The 17,664-nt window shown below is 45.1% G+C and overlaps 1 protein-coding gene across 1 annotated transcript; it reads right to left on the bottom strand.

Annotated features, from left to right (window-relative positions):
- Positions 1–2,254: 2,254 nt before the first annotated feature.
- On the bottom strand, positions 2,255–7,792 carry SVIP (small VCP interacting protein). The gene is made up of 4 exons (XM_055814501.1): positions 7,632–7,792; positions 6,851–6,901; positions 4,275–4,388; positions 2,255–3,453 (listed from the first exon to the last, which is right to left on the bottom strand). The coding sequence occupies exons 1-4, from the start codon at positions 7,692–7,694 to the stop codon at positions 3,439–3,441; spliced, it is 243 nt and encodes an 80-aa protein (XP_055670476.1). The 5' UTR covers positions 7,695–7,792; the 3' UTR covers positions 2,255–3,438.
- Between the last annotated feature and the right edge of the window lie 9,872 nt (positions 7,793–17,664).

Genomic DNA, 17,664 nt, shown 5'->3' with positions numbered 1-17,664 from the left:
GTGGGAAGGCATAGCAAGTCTCTGATACCTTAAGAGACAACACTGAATGTATTATATGTGTTCATTTTAGATCAGGGAGAGGAGCTGTTTGCCACAGCCCAGTGTTAAGAAGCATCTGCTGGATATGTTGACAAGGGTCTGGTCCTGTTGGGGCTTGTGTCTTGTGGGCTGCTGAGAGGCACTACCTGAGAGGGGAGGAGGGAAGAGCGCTTTTTCTTTGCATCTCCTACTGGTTTTTTTTAGCCTGTGGTATGTTAGGAATCTAGAGTAAGGTGAAACAGACACGTGGAATCACGCGAACGTTTATGAGGCTGGAGAGGTTTTTCCATCCCAGGCCAACTGCCGGCACTGTTTGTGCCTGATGAGCTGCGTCCCAGCGATTTGGTCTGTCGCTGTGCCAAATCCACATGCTGAAGGCATCTGTTTTCCTAAGGGCCCGCAGTGGTGCTATCCATCCCTGTGGAGATGCGGCTTCTGCGTCCTCCCAAGCCTCTGGACGTTCTGCCCCAAACACTCCCTCCCTGGCGTAACCCACATACTTTAGCAACAGGCGATAGCAGATGGTTTCGTTTTCGGTTGCCTCGAGGAAGATTATGCTATCGCGGTCACCGAGTCAGCCCTTTCATTGCAGCTCGTAAGCCCTGATCCCAACTGCCAGTTTTTCAAGTGAGCTATAAGAAAACTTTCAGAAGGTGGAGAAAAAAAGGTGTACTCGTAGGGCTGTGAATGGATGTGTTTTAACAGGCTCTAAGGGGAAGTAAACATCTAGGATTAGGGGAAGTAAGGACAGAATTCCTATTATGTTTCGTATTTATGTAGTGCAGCACTAAGTGGTAAGAAAGAGAGAGGTGTCTCTTTCTACAAGGATAGAGCAGCTCTCACCTATGGAGCTCTGAGCCGTGTCATTTAACGGGACACTTCAGGTAGCTATCAGTTGTATGCTGCCCAACTGCACTATCATCTGCTTGCTTTCTCAACTGAAATTTATGTTACCAAGAAACTTAAAACAACAAGAAGTGTCTTTATTTACCGAAGTAACTTCCTAGATTTTGTTCAGACTGGCCATCTGAACAGGGGTATGGTAGAGAAACCTCTTTAAAAATAGCTTTACTAGTTGGTGATCTGTAATCTGGAACTGTACACTCCCCTATCCTCTGATGTGTCTTGGCTGTAGGAATAAAATTGGTGTTCACAGGGGGGACTTTTAAACAGCACAGACATGTCTAGTTTTTACTTAAAGGGCAGACGTACCTAGTTTTTACTTAAAGGATGGTGAGGGAGTGCAGTGTTTTCTTCCATGGTAGTTCTCAATTGCAAGGATCGTCTCTTCACTGACAGGCACCCTTGACCTGGGGCAACTCGGGCCTTCCAGCACAGCTGCCGGGCAGGCAGCCACAGGCAAGCCAGCTCTCTTAGCAGGACCAAGAGCTGGATAAAGAGCAGCATGCATGTTGGGGACAGGGTGGTAATCCTCTACTTGAATGCTGAGCGTCCTTACTGGTGACAGACATTGCCTGGAGCAGAACAGGCTTGCCTTGGGCCGCCTAGCAAGGATGGGCAGAGCAGCAGTATGGCTGCTTCATGCTGTTGGCAGCGTTGGATTGCTGATGGGAACTGTGGGTTGTTTCATTAGGTTATTTCAGTGGCTTTATATGAAAGTCTTCATGATACTAATGCAAGCACAGACTCCTGTTCGGTCAGCGTGCGAGCTCCTTCCTACAGGGGCTTGGAGGAAAACAGACTGAGGGTTATTTTCCTCCCCTTAGGGTTTGTGGGGAGCGGTGTGATCAAGAATGAAGAGAAGAATGTATTAAGTCTGAAACATTCCAAGCAACCAACTAAGCTTAAGTGTGGCTTAAGTGTCTTTGTAGGACACCCACTGTGACAGATCTAAGACTGAAATTCACATTTCAAATTACGGTTCAGTGTATTTTATTATAACTCAATGCATTTTCATTAGAGTTTAAAAAAAAGCCAAAAATCACTATTACCAGTTAATACAAGGAAGAGAGCAATTGCCAGCAAAGGAAACTGAAGGTACCCATCTGCCAAGGACACAGCTTTCTAGCCCAGACACCATTACATTAATATTGAAAAAGTCTCCCTTCTTAATTCTTCAGGCTAAGCCAGGAAAGTCACCTGTTGGGACTGCACTCCTAAGACAGCATGAGACACTACTGGGGGAGGTAAAAGAAGAAACACTTAGTTCAAGGGAGGGGGGGGGGGAGGGAAGAAAAAGCACTCCTCTATAGCCTAAACCAGGTCAAAAATGGGGTCAGTAAGATACTAAGGACAAGCCTACTGGTCTCTAGGGAAAATAAGAGCTAGATTCTTAATATTGATCATGCTGCAACAGACTTCCCTCCTCTATCAAAGCAGTGGCTGGGGACCACTAGCTCAAAAGCCTGGTTTTAACACCACAGTTTAAATAGCTCTAAATAATCAAAGGCAGCTTCACCTTTGGCAAAGGGACTACAGACATTGCTGAATACAGAATAAAAGTGACAGAGCTTTTGGCACTGAGCAAGCGTTACCACCCCGTAAGAAACCCATCTATAACGTACAGCAAGTTTAGGAAACAAACTGTCCAAGACAAGACACAGTGTAAGCCTTTTGCTTTTCAAAATCCTGAGAAGTGCAGCATTGCCCTCTTGTGGTAATAAAGGAGAACAACTAGTAACAATATTTATAATTTAATGTTTAACTTGCAGTATTCATTATAAATATTTAAACTCGAAATAAATCCACATCAGAAAACAAGGAGAACAGTTATTAGACTCATAATAAAACAACTTTCTTGCTATAGGCATACAGGGTTTATAAAGGTTTCTGTTTTTTTAACTGGTGACACAAAATGCTTCCATTTGTAAGGAACCACCATGAATCCACTTTCTTTCATGAAAAAGGCACTAAATCCCTAAGCAGTTGACAAGTCATTAGGAAACCCAAGAGAAATACTGTCACTGACATATTCAAATATATATATTTACGAACAATTTTCTACATGAGGACTTAAGAGAAAAGTTTAATTGTAGAGCTTGAAGTAAGCGTCAAAACCAACACATGGGCACCTGAGCTGCGCTTAAACCAGTCACACAGACATACATACATCAACTGACCAGACATCATACGCCTACTGTCAGACTGCAGGTAAGGAGGCTGCTTTCATGTAAGAAAACCCATCTCCCTCCCGTGACAGAGAAAGAATCAAACATGCACATAAAACAAACAAAAAAATTGGCCAAAACCTAGGGTTCAGAGTTAGTTCTTAAGTTTCTTAGTGTACGTTTCCACGTCTGTTCTCTGACGATGGCAAAGTACTGCTGAGTCTTCATATGCAAACAGCAAAGCCACATGATGAGTAAGTGCCACTCAGCCGCAGAAACTGGCAAGTTATTGGCAGTAAACATCAACCTTCTTGTGGGCAGTTGTACTTCATTATCCAACCTGCCACTGAAGAAGAAAACAAAACATACCACAGGCTTGTATGAATAGGGGAAAGGAAAAAATCTAGTGCCTCCCAACAACAACAACAAAACCCAACCACCACAAGATTGTCTAAATAAAGTAAATTCCCCATTCTAACACCTTTTATATCCAGCAGGTGAGGGACATGAAGCCCACCAGCAGCAGCTCATACAAACTCCAGTCCCCTGAGTCATCTAGAGCAATGAGAGGAAGAGCTGCAGGCTTAGGAAGTCTGTGTTTGAATAATTGATGCATTATTTGCCTTGGAGAGATTCTCATTCTTAGTTACATCTCTGCCTGGCCTTCTAAGACAAAGTTTACATTACAAAAGCAGTAGCAGCAGTCAAGTTCATCACTATCTACGCAAATGCTGCGTATTTCTTCTGTAAAGAGATAGATAATGAAACCCAAAGCTATTACCCTACTTAGTTCAACCATTTTCTATAAACTCTGAGGGAAGAGAGACCATCTCAACCAGGACTGAAAAGGGGCAGTGGTACAGGTCAAGTCAGTGAGGAGATCCCCAGTGCTGCAAGTACTGTAAAACTGACGCATCGTAGGTGCAGAAACTGGGGAAAAAGAGTTGGGGGGAAGGAAAAAGAAAAGCTCTCTGCCGTCGTTGTGTGTCCCAGAAATGAAGTCTCACTTAGAACACTGTGCGCAATAATGACACTTGCTTCCATTTCTATTCCATTTCCCTTCCTCTTGGTTCTTCCTCAAGTTATTCAATCTTGTAAACAACAACAAAACAGGATTTTCTCAGCGAATATATGGACAATTGCATCATGTTCTTTTTTTAAGCTTACTCTCAGTCCTCCTTCTCCTCCAGAACCCGAAGCCGCAATTCTTTTTTCCATTTCTTCCTGTTTCTTTTTCTTTTGCTCTACAGAGTAAGCGTTCTTAATACCTCGAGAGGAAGCCTGGGAGAAAACACATTTAGGTAAGACTAGTTAGCCATTTTTCTTTTGATAGAAACCAAACTGCAACTCTTGACAATGCAGTTTTATGGACTCTGGTTTGTGTGAAAAGACTGAAATGTTGATCAATGCTACTATTACATAAATGCAGACATTCTGGGACACTTCCGCATACTCTGAGCTCTTGATCCCATAGGTATATGAGAGTGGTTCTGTTTTATGTTATCACATCCAGGTGAATGTATTTAATGCAATTACATGTACCTGCTTTGCTTCTTAAGATGCAGGACCAGAACCTCCCTTGCCCAAAGTCCCGTAAATTTTTAGCCTGTGTTTCTCTCTGTCAGGGCCTATTCTTGCCCTCACAAACGGAATTAACTGGGGAGAGGTGACTTGGGCAGACGGAACTTGCAAGAGCTTTAGTTGTTTCATCACTCATTCACTTCTTCCATCTCTTTTTATTAGAAGGCTACTTAGAGATAAAATTGAGATGATGGAAATCATAATGACAGCTTCTATTCCAAAACTCAATAAGCAGACAGAGAAGGTCACAAGCTCTGTATAGCCGCTACAGAAATCGATGGGCAATTTACAAGCAGGGGAGGAAAAAGGTTGTGTTTGTAGTGCTAGCCCAGGCCCTAAGAAATCCATTTCTAAACTGCCATCTGTGAGAAACAACCTGTGAGACAGACTACCCTTCGAACTCCATAGGACATGCAGATAGCAGCTGTACACAGATGAGAAACCTGTTGACAACTACCTGCTTCACATCCTCATGGGGATGGTTTAATAAGGACCTAGCCTAGATGGCAGGAATAACAGAACTACAGTGAACACTCTAAATCTAAAAAGAAGATGTTTTAAACCTGATCGTTAGCTAAGTTTAGGGTTATGATGCTACAGCCTAAGAGATGTTAAAATCTACCAAGGGAAAAAAGCAATGTTCTCACCTGAAATTCAAGGCCCTGACGACAAGCTCAAATCTCAACGGGCTACTAAGGCACATGTTACCAACTCAGACGCTGTGAGTTCTAGCTTTTAGGCAACCAGCCTTCCAAGTGAGTTAGGTACCCAGACTGTCTCTACAACACCCCAAAAGGAAGAACACGTCACACCACCTCAGGCTGAACAATGAGCAGTTAAGCATGTACAGGAAAACACTAAGCAGAGAAGGACATCTGATCTGATCCCTTGTCCCTCACGAGGGGGAAACTGGATTAGGCTGCCTGCAAGACACCTCCATTACCTGACATTCAGAGGCTAAAATGCTCTTAAGATAGTCCTGACAAATCCTGGTAGAGCTGTTTTATCTCTTTCTTGTAAGAAAACAAAATGTAAGTGAGTGATATTTCCATTTTTCTATAGCAGCCTAATGGCTATCCCAAAACTTCAAAGCCATCCATAAGCCAAGTTGCTTCATTTCTCTTTCCTCCCAGGAAAAAGTTTTTTAGCAATTTAAGAGCTAGATGGGGACACCCCACCCCCCCCCGCCCTTTTACATCCTTCTCAAATGTATAGTTAAGTTAAACTTAAAAAAACCCTTTTTAAGATTACATATGAATTGCTTTTAGTATGTAGTCTGACACAAAATCAAGAAGTTTTAAAGAAGGACACTGAAGCATCAGTCAGCTGTTGCTTCAATTATTCACCGAACTCTCTTAAAATCAGGTCAACATGCTCCTCATCAATAATGGTCAATTTTTAATTCCACATGTAACGACACTAACAGTCATACAAATAACACATTCCTTTCTCTTCATAGTTCAGCTGTAGTGTCTAAGACACACGTGTTACTTATTGTAGATTTTGCATGGTGTATGTTATCAGCCTTTTTGAGAGCTGTGGGAAGGAAGAAACAGTTCTACTTCCACATCCTGCTAGAACATCTGCATCCTACTGCTTCTAGATTTAAGGATACTTAAGTAGTTAGAGCTTAGCAACCTTAAAAAGATACAACAATAAGTTAATAACCCCTCCTTGCTAGAGTTTAGTGAGAAACATGTTCAGCTGTTGCCACACTGATGAACTCAACTTGCAAGAGCCCAGAACCTGTGTTTGTAAGGGAACTACAAGCACTGTACCGCTTGAAATTGCCACCACAATTGTTTGGCAACTCCGGGTTGAAATTTTTCTCACCCTCTTGTTTTCAGGTCCTATCATGAGGGAAAAAAATGAACTTGCTCTTTCAATTCTTAGGTTGTTTTTTCAACTCCTGCAAAACTTCTCCCATCCAAACAGGCTCACTTATCTTGCAGTGGTCTTTGAGCACCTGCTTGTGAAACTGGTCCATAAATATGTATCTGTAGTAAGTGTTAAGAAGGTAAAACATTAATACTACTATGAAAATATTTAATGACTTCCCACAATCCTGAGCCTGCTATCCAGTGTTCCCACAGAAGCCCTTGCTATTTTACCCATAAACTGCTTACCTAAATTACTTTGAATAAATAGTTTTATCACATTACCTCCATCTGCCTCTTTTCAGCAGCTTCTGCCAGCTGTCTCCTCTTTATTTCCTACACAAAAGGCGAAAGACAGTGACATTCTATACCCGGACAAGCCGGCACTCCTCTGGAAGCCCCCAGCCCACCTCAGGTGTGTCCCGCGGGCTGCCAGGAGATGCCGGCCCGACCTCAGGGCGCATCGCCCTGCCAGGCCGCGCCAGGGAGGGCCGGGGGCGGCCGGCGGGGGGCAGAGGGCTGCCAGCCGGCCGGGGGGCGGCGGGGGAACCTCGGTAAGGCCCGGCCCAGCCCCGCCACCCGCCATCGCCCCACAGCGCTCGGGCCGCCCCCGAGGGCCGCGACGGCTCCTGGGGCTGGGGAGGGGGCGCTGCCCCTCGCTCCCGCCCGGGTCCCTCAGGCCGGGGGCGCCGCCGGCCCAGGGCCACCCCCCCGGGCCGGTTAAAGCGCAGCTGTCCCGGTGTCCGGTTCGGCCGCGGGTCCCCAGCGCTCCGCTGTGGGGTGCACCCCCTCCGCGCGTTGCCCCCCCCGGCCCCCCAAGCGCACAGGCCGCGGCTGCGGGCGGCCATGACGCTCCCCGCCGCCGAGGCCCCCCAGGGCCGGGCTTCCCCCCGCACGGCCGCGGCCTCGGGTCCGGCAGCCCCGAGGCCTCTCCCCGCGGCCCTACGACCCGGCCTCCATGTTGCGGGAAGCGGCCCGCTCCCTTCCCCCGCCCCGGCAGCGAGGGTCGGCGCCGCTGGGCGTCGCAGCCCGGCGGGAGGGAAACGGCCCGCGGCGCCGCACTCACCGGGTCGGGCGTCTCCACCACGTCCTTGACGGCGCCCCCCATGCAGGGCAGGCACAGCCCCATGGCGGGCCCCACCGCCGGCAGCGCCGGCCAGCGCGGGGGAGGCGGCGGCGAGCGACCAGGCGGCGGCGCCGCGCTCGGGCAGGGCCCGCCCCGTCATGGGGCCGGCGGGGGGCGGGCAGGGCCGGCGCGGGGCTGGCGGGCGGTGCGGGGAGGGCGGCGCTGGCTGCCCCGGCGGGCGAACCGGGCTGGCCCCGTTCTGCGGGGCACGGGGGGCGGCAGTGGGGTCTGCACTGGCCGGGGCAGTCCCGGCAGCGAGCCGCCCGCTCCGGTGCTGCCCTCGGCTGCGTTGAGGGGCGGGCGGCGGGGCCGCGCTGCCGGGCCTGGGGCGGTGGCGCCCCCCGGGCGGTTCGGTGCCCGCGGGGGCTGAGGCGCCGCCGATGCCGTGGCAGGGCCCGAGCCCCAGGGGACGACCCCGGGCACTCCCCGCCTCAGGGCCGGCCCGCCGCCCAGCCGAGGCAGGCACCACCCGGCTGTCTGGGCTGATCACCGATGTTCAGCCCGAGGTGGATGTGATTATCCCCCGGCTTAATATTTTTAAATGCTCGTGTCATTTCGCAAGCCCCTCGGCCTCGGTGCGTTAACCGTTCAGTGCGGGTGCTGTTCCGTCCTTGTGGGAATGCTTTGCTGTGCCTCACAAGCAGGAGCGGCCCTGCAAGGATTTCTTCCCTCGCTGGCCTTCGCTGGTTAACTCAGTAAAAAGAGGAAACCGACAATCTTTCCCTCTTTTCTGGCTTTTCTGTTACAGCTCTTTCTTAAAAATTTGCCACCTTTTCTTCTAGTTATTGCCAGCAGACCCCAGCATTACCCTATTGAATGGCATTCCCGGAGTATGAGTGCTGGCCTACACGCCCATCCCCAAGGATTATGTGGAGAGTAAAATTCCTATTCCTCATAAACACTGCAATGTTTACCCAGCTTCTTTTCTGCCTCTGTGATTTCGAACACAAATACATCTTTTTGCACCAATGTTCTTGTCCTGTGATTTATCCCACGAGCCTGTGATGCTGTCTGTTATTGTAAAGTACCAATTTAAGTACTTCTGCTTGTTCCGTGCACCTTAATTAGCCCTCAGAGAGGGTTACAGCCTCGCTGAAACCAGCGCTTCACATAAAGCACAGCACAGCAACCTGGGCTTTCTGAACTGGCCATCAGCAGTTGGGGTGGGAGCTATGGGAGCGTGCGGGGGCTGTGGGAGGGGGGCTGGGGGGCAGTGGGGGCGTGCTGGGGCTGTGGGAGGGGGGCTGGGGGGCAGTGGCGGGGGGCTGGGGCTGTGGGAGGGGGTGTGTGGAAGCAGTGGGAAAGTGCTGGGGCTGTGGGAGGGGGAGAGTGGGAGTGTGCTGGGGCTGTGGGAGGGGAGTGGTGGGAGCAATGGGAGCATGCTGGGGTGGTGGGAGGGGGCCGGTGGGAGCACACCTGTGGCCCATCTCATGCTGGTGGGGCTGGGGTGGTCTCCAGGAGCACACCAAAGCTCTAGCAGAGCAGCTGGGCTGGGTTGTGTTGTCCCAGGAGCTGCAGCTTCCCTGCTGTGTGGTGTGTTTAAGGTTTGACTTTCTGCTTTATAATGAAAGATATATATTTTTTTAATGATTGATTTTTTAAGTATCAAGATGCTATTGTTTTATGGTTGTGTGGGTTAGTGTTTGTCAAGCTTCAGGTTGGAACTGAGGCGTTCCTGGCTGGTTGCCGGCCCCTGTTTGATCCAACAGATGATAATCCCGGAGGGCGTCTGAAATACGTTTTGCTGCATCTAAAATAGTTAGAGGAAAATTGAAGCACGCTTGAACAGAACTGCACAGAGAAAGAGAGCCCAGCTTTCTGGCAGTATGAGCTGGTGAGACAGGTAACTGAAAAGGTGGGTGGTTCAAGCAAAATTTTGGTTCTTTTGAGGTGCCTTCATAAAGTAGGTAAAGTTGTTCATGGAGGAGTAGCCTGCAACAGGGTAACAACTTCTTGTTCTATAACAAAGGGTTTGTAGGTTTCTACTGAGGGTTTTCAAGGCTGATGTTTTCACTGCTGTAGTTTTAGGGATAAGCTTTCAGTTAGGTCACTTAAATTGTGGTCCTTTAACAAAAGGTTCTTGTTGAGATTTCCTGGAACGAGCTTGAAGAGATTCTGGGGGTGTGTAGTTTGAAATGAATTTCCCAAGGTAGTGTGTTCAGATACGCTGACAACCAGCGATAGCTTGGAAATTAGATGTAACTTCAGATTTTGGGCGTAATTTGGGCTCTGTATGAGCAAGGAGTTAGCCTCGCTGTGTTCTGAGAGCCGGGTGAGGATTGATAGCTCTCTGGCCTGTAGTGATACCGCTAGTAAAACACATCTGTCCCGTGGTTTTGGGCTCAATGAATCTGTGTTGCCTCGGGATGAGCATCTGAACACATGTAGCGGCAGTTACCCATCTCTGTTCTGAAGAGCCGTCTAACCTTTCCTGCTTGGTCTCTGCTTTTCATTCTCCTGGGAACTTACTCCCTGTGCTGGGTGTGAATAGTGCAGCGCATCCCTCTCAGCTTTGGGGTTAAGCTCATCTTCTCAAACGCAGCAGTGATCGCTTGACAGAACGAAGTGTGCTCTTCACCATTATGGGTTGCAGTACTGTTTGATTAATTGCATGCCAAGTATTTCCTGATGCTGTGAGATGAGAGGTATTAGTGCCTGGTAGCTCAACAGTAACAGGTGATAGGGAGTTTTGGTTTGGTTGATTTAGTGCTCTGGGACTCTTTTTGTCCACTTCCCCACAGCCTGCCAAATAATACTGTAGTGGAATAACACATTAGTTATGTAATAAACTTTAAAAACAAACCACACACACACACTTAACACTGACATTAATAGTAGTAGCACTTTGCCTTTAAGTGGGGCTGCTAGGCTGAGCAGTTTGAATTTTTTGATTTTTTGATATGTGACAAATTGCGTGTACTGAGTTTTGAGTGTCTGCTTTAGCAAGAAATACATACTGAAAATGTCAGTGACCTCTCTGCAGGTTTTTGGCAGCTGGCTGGAAGGTTTGGCAATTTGTTATTTATTGATTTGTAATGGTTTAGTTATGGTGTCGTTTGTGCAAGAACGGTATCAAACTGCGTCTTACTGACTTCTGTCAATGTTGACGTGTCTAGCTAGAGAGCTCCAAATCCAGCAGATGGTACTGTTAGCACAAAAATTTTCTGTATTTCCCAACTCTGTAACCACACCTTCGATTTATTGTTTTGTTGTGATATTACAGGCAGTGTGGCTTTGAATAGGAATGAAGATGCTACTGTCTGTTCCATTTGTGGATGTGTCAGAAAGCTTTTCAGGATAACTGACAAGGACTGCGGGAAACAAAAGGCCGGTTTTACCCTGCACTATTGTGTGTTCAGGATAATGCAGGTAGAAGGGAAACTGCTTGAAGAACCCCAGCCAAGTGACTCACGGGTTGACGAGTTTCACTTTCAGGATGAAAATTAGTCTTCACACTACTTGCTCTACCCCATAAATGTCTTTTTCAATACCTCTGTCTTCTGAAGCACTTCACAGCATTATGCCACTACAAAAGAGAAAGTCTGGAGTAGGAGGTCGAAAGGGGCAGAGGTAGTGTTGACTTCTGAATGTAAGAGCTTACTGATAATGGAGGATTCCCGTTACTGGTATTGCACGTAATCTTAGAGAGAGAATCCGTTTCTGACTTCCCATCTGGAAAGTTGTCATGTTCATTGAATTACTTAAAAAGAAAAGTAGAACTAAACCAGTTCAGATTTAACTCGGGAATCTTACTTACCATACCTCTCTTCCAGCTAATAAAAACATGAATTTAAATTTTTAAATTTAGGAATCTTTCTTCAAGAAAGGACAAGTGGCTGTGGCTCAGCTGCAACTGGTTTGGGAATCAGCAGTACTTGCTTTCAGCATAGGCAGCTTTTAAAGCAACAAAGACGTTGGGGCCCTTTCCAGGAAAGGCATGGAACAGCTTGGTGCCGGGATGTCTACTGGAAAAGTAATTGCAGCATCTCTGGACATTTATATATGTCTTTGTGGCGTGTTTTTTAAAGAATGTAGCAAGGCTGGTTTTTTTTTTTTTTTTTTTTGTTGTTTGTTTGTTTGTTTTTTAATTTATTATTCTAACCAGAGGTGAGCAAATATGGTGTAGGGCATAGTCATAGGTTACAGATGCAGATACTCAGTTTTCACTTCACAAGTTTTTTCTCAGATTTCTTTTTATATTTTAACTTAGGGTTTACTGTGAATGTCAGACTACAGTCCAAGCTCTGTATGATCCCTGACGGTACAGCTTTTGTTGAGGTCCATGGAAGCTGAGCTTTTCTTAAGCTACAGCTTAACTTAGTTCACAGGTTTTGAGCTAATCATGGTCGTTTCTTTTCCTTCATTAGCAATGAATCCCTTTCCATTAGTTCCATGTCTGTCTTCATGGATTGTCATGATCTGCTCCGCAGTAGCAAGACAGATTTTCAGCTTTAAGGATGTTGCTAGCTGGTGACTAAAAACTTGCATACTGCATACAAGCCTCCTGTCTATATGTTTTCCTTCTGTGCAAAACAAACGTATATATGAAGCACTGAAACTTTTCAGAGAATTTGGTGTACAACTCAGTAGCATCATATCCTTGCATAAAATCTGTAAAAGCATGTGGAAGTTGTGCTCGACTGACTGTCTGGCATGTAATGATAAAGTCTGCATCCTGGTAAAGCGCCTTCCGATTTCTTTGCTAGCTAAAACAAAGAATGCTTTTAGGTACTGTGCTGAGCGTGTTCATATGATGCATTTATCAGTCCAGAATACCTCAGTTAGACAGTAATTAGGGACTGCCAAAAGAACATCTGTTTACAGTCACCACTTCGAAGGATAAATTTGCATCATGAAGTAGCTTGTGCTTGAGTACAAGGGCAATTAAAACCGAGAAGGAAGATTTCGCTGCTTTTTAAGGTCAATTTGCACTCTGCTTGCCTTTGTACTGTTACACAGTTTGAAAAATCGCTGTGCAATAGACTCCTTTACAAGACATACAGCAATGCATATGCTTTCTCCCTCTAGCATGTTAGCAGAGATAGGCTTGGAGTTATTTGGCATGAAATAACTTCTAAAGCGAGTAAAATACAGACCGTTTTCCCACAATTAGGTAAGGATGGGAGCAGATGATTCTTGGCCTTTGTACGTTCTGCTTGGTTTCCGCAGGCACCCGATACTCTGTAGCCCTGCCTGGGGCACCAGTTTCACATCTTGGGTACAGAATGGAATTAAGCTCTCACACATCTGGCTTCAGCATGTCAAATAAACCTCACCAGTTTGACAGAGGAGTTCACACTCTGTTCCCTGCCCTAGCATCTGTAGTCCCCGGAGACTGGTATAGCTTTAACGTACCCTTTTAAAAGATTATAATCTTGCTGAAATTTTGTTCTGCTCAAGATTGCCTTGATACATCTGCTCCAACACTTTGATGTTCAGGTCTTTCACAGGTCGACCACTCGCTGGTGTGGGTCCTGTTGTAGAGTTGCTTCTTCAGACTTGAGAAACACTTAGGCCCCTTGCAAAGAGGGTGGTGTGTAAAGAGCAGGAGCTTCTATGGGGCTATGGTATTTTCATGTGTAAGTGCACTCGTGCTGTTTGTGTCTGTGTTTGGTTTTCTTTTAAACACCTTGCATCGTCTCAGTGGGGAACACTTGGATTCACTTCCCCGTTTTAAATCAGTATCACAGGGGCAGGGGAAACCCCAAAGGTGAAGGACACAAACATGTATTTCTTCTTCTCTCATCCTGGAAATATGACTTAAAAATTAAGCCTTTGCCTTAAGAAAAAAGTAATATGTGCTTCCTGTACCAAAACGAAGCGTCAAAAATTGACATTTGCAGTCAGCAGGTGCTGGAGCATCTGACAGCATACTTGGCTGAAATCTATCTTTTTTTCTTCTTTTCCTTTTTGTGTAGAGTATCAAACTAGATCTTAAGGATAAAACTTTTAGTGATATGTAAATTATTATGTCACCAACACCCATGGGTGCATGTTCTGGCATGTATTTGCAATATTGATGTTTCATGGTCTCTTCAGTCACATGGCTGAATCAACTTGTCTGTGTGATTCCATGAATGCAGCAATATTTCTTTGCCTTAATTATCTCTGTGAAACAAGAGAAGAACACACCTAAAGTTTACCTAGACACATGGGCTATGTCTAGTAATAAATTAACAGGTAATGATTTTAGGACTTCATTTACAGTGTAGTGCCACATCATAGTCCAATAAATAGAAATTGGAAAACTAAAGGTAACAGTTGATAGGTAACAGTTGATAGGTAACAGTTGATAGGTAACACATTATAATGGAGTTCTAGGAAATTTTAATAATTAAACTTCTCAGAGCTATATGTAAAAAGAAGAACATTAGCCAGACTGTTAGCATAAATGTATATAATTCTAGTATGTTGCTTAACAATAAATGAACCATGTAATTTCTTTATTATTCCACTTGAAATAGTGTGTTTTGTGGGGAATAATACATAATGACCTTATAAATGTGTGCTTCCTGGTGTAGGTGACATTAATGAAGGCTCTAGGAATGACTCGGCAGAAATTGTTGTGCAGACCGCACAGGCTGCACCTCCATAACCACAGTGAAATTCAGGCAATAGTTGAGAGGTGGTAAACTCATAGAATTTTGCCTGTGTATTGTGTTGCCAACAAATCTTGTTGCAATAAATTGTCTTTATTCACTGGTGTTTCCAGAAATGGTTGCCGTAGTTTTCAGGAGAGGTCAGTCTCTGGGACTGTTAATGTTTTAATCCCTTGCTAGAAGAGAATAGCAATGGGAAGAGGATTTCATGTTCCCAGCCCTTTACTGTCTTCTGATACGCATTCATGGTGAATCAAGCGTTTTCTTACTGATTACCAACTAAAAAGCAAAGCAGCGGGCCATGAGTCTTTCCAGGGAAGCACTTTTTCAACTAGAGCAGAAGCCTGTGCACGTGTGTATTTATAGACACACATAAATGCTTAATGGGCAAGAAGTGAGAGGTTTGCTTGGAGGGTAATGCGGGGATTTTTCACTGCTATAGACACGCTGAGAGTTTGCTTTGTCCCCTAGGTAGAAAGTTTGCTAGTTTGAAACGGGCTGGTTGGAGCACTGATGACAGCACTGACGACGTGCTGGGGAGCGGATGCCTTGGTGCTGTTGGCGAAGGGAACCGCGGTCCCTGCTGGAGGCGCTGACCACAGAGGAGGCGTGGGGCCACCTTGTCAGGGGAAGCCGATGTAGTAGTGCTGAATAACCTTGTTCCTTCCTCCTGTGACATTTTAACATTGATACTCCCACGTTTTGTGTCTCGCCAGCCTTTCAACTTCCACATTCTTTTCTCTCAGCTGCTTATAATTTTCTAACTGCATTTGTCAGGGGTGATCTTGCAAAGCCCTCCGTCCATATACTGACCCCGCGGAAGAATACTGCATTTCTGCGAGTGCTTATTATAGACAGAAGTGGTTTTGTCACTCTGTTAAAGTTTCCTGACACTTATCATGACAGGATTTGGGTTTCATCTTTTCCTCACACTGCCAAACTTGAGCTGCTTGGACTGAAATTCGTCATGTGGGTGTTTGCCTCGGGCCGCTTTTCTTTGAGGAGCTTCAGCAAAGAAGTTGAGCTGCTACGGGTAGTATTTGGGCTGCCCCAAGTCAGATGCTCAACGCAGACTACCCTGAGACTTTTGTGTGCCAAAGCTCTTTAGCATGAAGGTCTTAACCCAGGTGTCAGGGGTGTGACTTGTGCTAGGATAAGATGTCAGCCCTCGGCAACTCTAGATATTGATCAACACTGGGAACACGTGGGAGTTTTGATGACTGATTGTGGAGAAAAAGCTGTGCAGGTGGAAGAGTAAGAGGAAAACAGAACTGCCTCATGCCGATTCTCACTTAAATATTCTTGACTGGACCTTCAGAAGCAGTGCTCGCTAACTGGCTGCAGCATTTAAAAAAAAATGCCATCTTTCTGTGAACTGTAGATCAAGTCTGAATCTCATTAGTGTAATGTTTCCATGGCAACATTTTGCCTGTTTATTCTGTACAATTGAACGTGGACTTTGGATTCAGCCAGACTTTGTTCCATGCAAGTAACAAGTTGTAATTTTAAAAACGGCATTAAAACAATTATGCACAGGTACTGTAGATCGAGATGTACTTTTCGGTGGGATATCAGTCTTAACACTGAATGCGAGTCACTTCCAACAGATAGTTGACTATAAATAAATGGGAATTACAATTTTCTCTAGGCTTGCCCAGTTATCAGTCAGACTTCCTTTATGAGCAACACTTCATACTACAAAAGAAATGTTTCTACAAATTACACGTATTCTGCTACAAGTCACAGTAATGGCATCTGTAGAAAAACATGCTTTGTAGAACGGCCCGGCTTCTCCTCCTTATCTTTTAAGACTCAAGCAATCTCAATGAAAACCAGGCTGTAAATTAATCATGAAGATACATTTTGCATGATTTCAGGTTCGAAGTTTATCCCAATATATTTTAAGCAGTGTATAAAATGAAGGTGCACAAAGTGTGAATCTGAAGTGCAACTGAAATAGTTGGCTGCATTATCAAAACCTCATACCAGATTACAGGAGCCATTGAACTGCAGCGGTGTGAGATACAGATGAGCATTACCAGAACAATCAAGCACTAATATGGCACTGTGGAAACTGTTAACGCTGCGGGTCTTTCTATTACTGCAGTGACTTGCTGAAAATAGACAAAATAACAAAGAAAGAACCGTAATAAGCACATTGTTGTGGGTGAATTCAATGCATCTTTCTAACTGACTGTTGCAAAACATTTGTACTACTGACTTGCTGAGGTGTGTTTTCAATACTGCTATTATGCTTCCTATTTGTCTCTGGTTTTAGTTACTAACTTGTCAATGACTAATTTCAGCTTGTATTTAATATATCTATTAGAAGGAAAAAATGCAATTGGATTGCCAGGGTGAGAGGTTTAACTTATAGCTGTATTTAAGAAATTTATAAAACCAGAGACCGCTCTCACAGCTACGAACTGTACTCACAAGATGGTAGTTGTGCATCAGATAAATGAGACGTGTGCCTTGGTGTCTTTCAAGGCGTTGTGGATATCTTGTATAAACTGAAAACGATTTTCCACAGCATTTTCAGCCTGGTGCCTTTTAACATACGTTACGTTTGGAATATATTTATATTTGGTACTTGAAATGGAAATGTATAAATCTTGTAAGGGAATCTATGCATCTTACTACCTCTCTCTTTCTCTGTGTATATATATACGTGCCCACACGCATGCACATGAGTGTCAAGTGTGATGTTATGACAAGTGCTATCATAGCGGCACATCTTCTGTTGGGTGCTGGTAAGAGCACAAATTACAGCAAATGAAGAGGGATGCTGGTAAGCACACTCCAGAAAGCCAAGACGTGACTTGGAAAAATACCAGTGGAAAATATCTTTCAACCATGAAAATATAAGCTGGTATGTAAGAAACAGAAGAGGAACAACACAGTACCATTAGATATCTGATTATCTGTGGAAGAATTCAATGGCAAGCAAATACTCAGTGTATCATTTGAGCACAGATGTTTCTGAGTGTCTCAGGAATTGCATTTAGATATTTGAAGAACGGCTTCTATCTCTGTTCTTAACATGTAATTCTAAAAGTCAGCAGTTGATTGTCTGGGCAAAAGAAAAGTTTGTAATGAACAAGACCCCAGAACTCTACTTGATGTTCCACAAAGTAAGCTGTCCTGGGGACTTCATGGTGTAAAACCTACTATTAAGTATGAACAGTAGCACAGAACACATATCGTTAAGGTAACCATTAAGGTAAACTTTATGTATTTTCTTACTTATTAATAATATCTGCTTGGTGGCTTTTTTTTTCATTCTTGAATTTCCTGTGGCCTATTTATGCACTACAATTGCCAGAAACCAGTTTAGAACCTGAAGAACACACTTTCTGGCTCAAAACTGAGCA

This window comes from Falco peregrinus, chromosome 9, assembly GCF_023634155.1.
Source record: "Falco peregrinus isolate bFalPer1 chromosome 9, bFalPer1.pri, whole genome shotgun sequence".
In the NCBI taxonomy this organism is placed as follows: Eukaryota; Metazoa; Chordata; class Aves; order Falconiformes; family Falconidae; genus Falco; species Falco peregrinus.
Note: the sequence above shows the minus strand (reverse complement) of the source record. Positions and strands in the feature narration are given on the sequence as shown.

Bases quoted from the DNA above. Each gene is read 5' to 3' on its own strand.
- SVIP (XM_055814501.1), bottom strand. From the start codon at position 7,694: ATGGGGCTGTGCCTGCCCTGCATGGGGGGCGCCGTCAAGGACGTGGTG. The intron at 6,902-7,631 runs GTGAGTGCGGCG...CCTTTTGTGTAG, and splicing joins TGGTGGAGACGCCCGACCCG to GAAATAAAGAGGAGACAGCT. The intron at 4,389-6,850 runs GTAATGTGATAA...GTTTTCTCCCAG, and splicing joins CTGAAAAGAGGCAGATGGAG to GCTTCCTCTCGAGGTATTAA.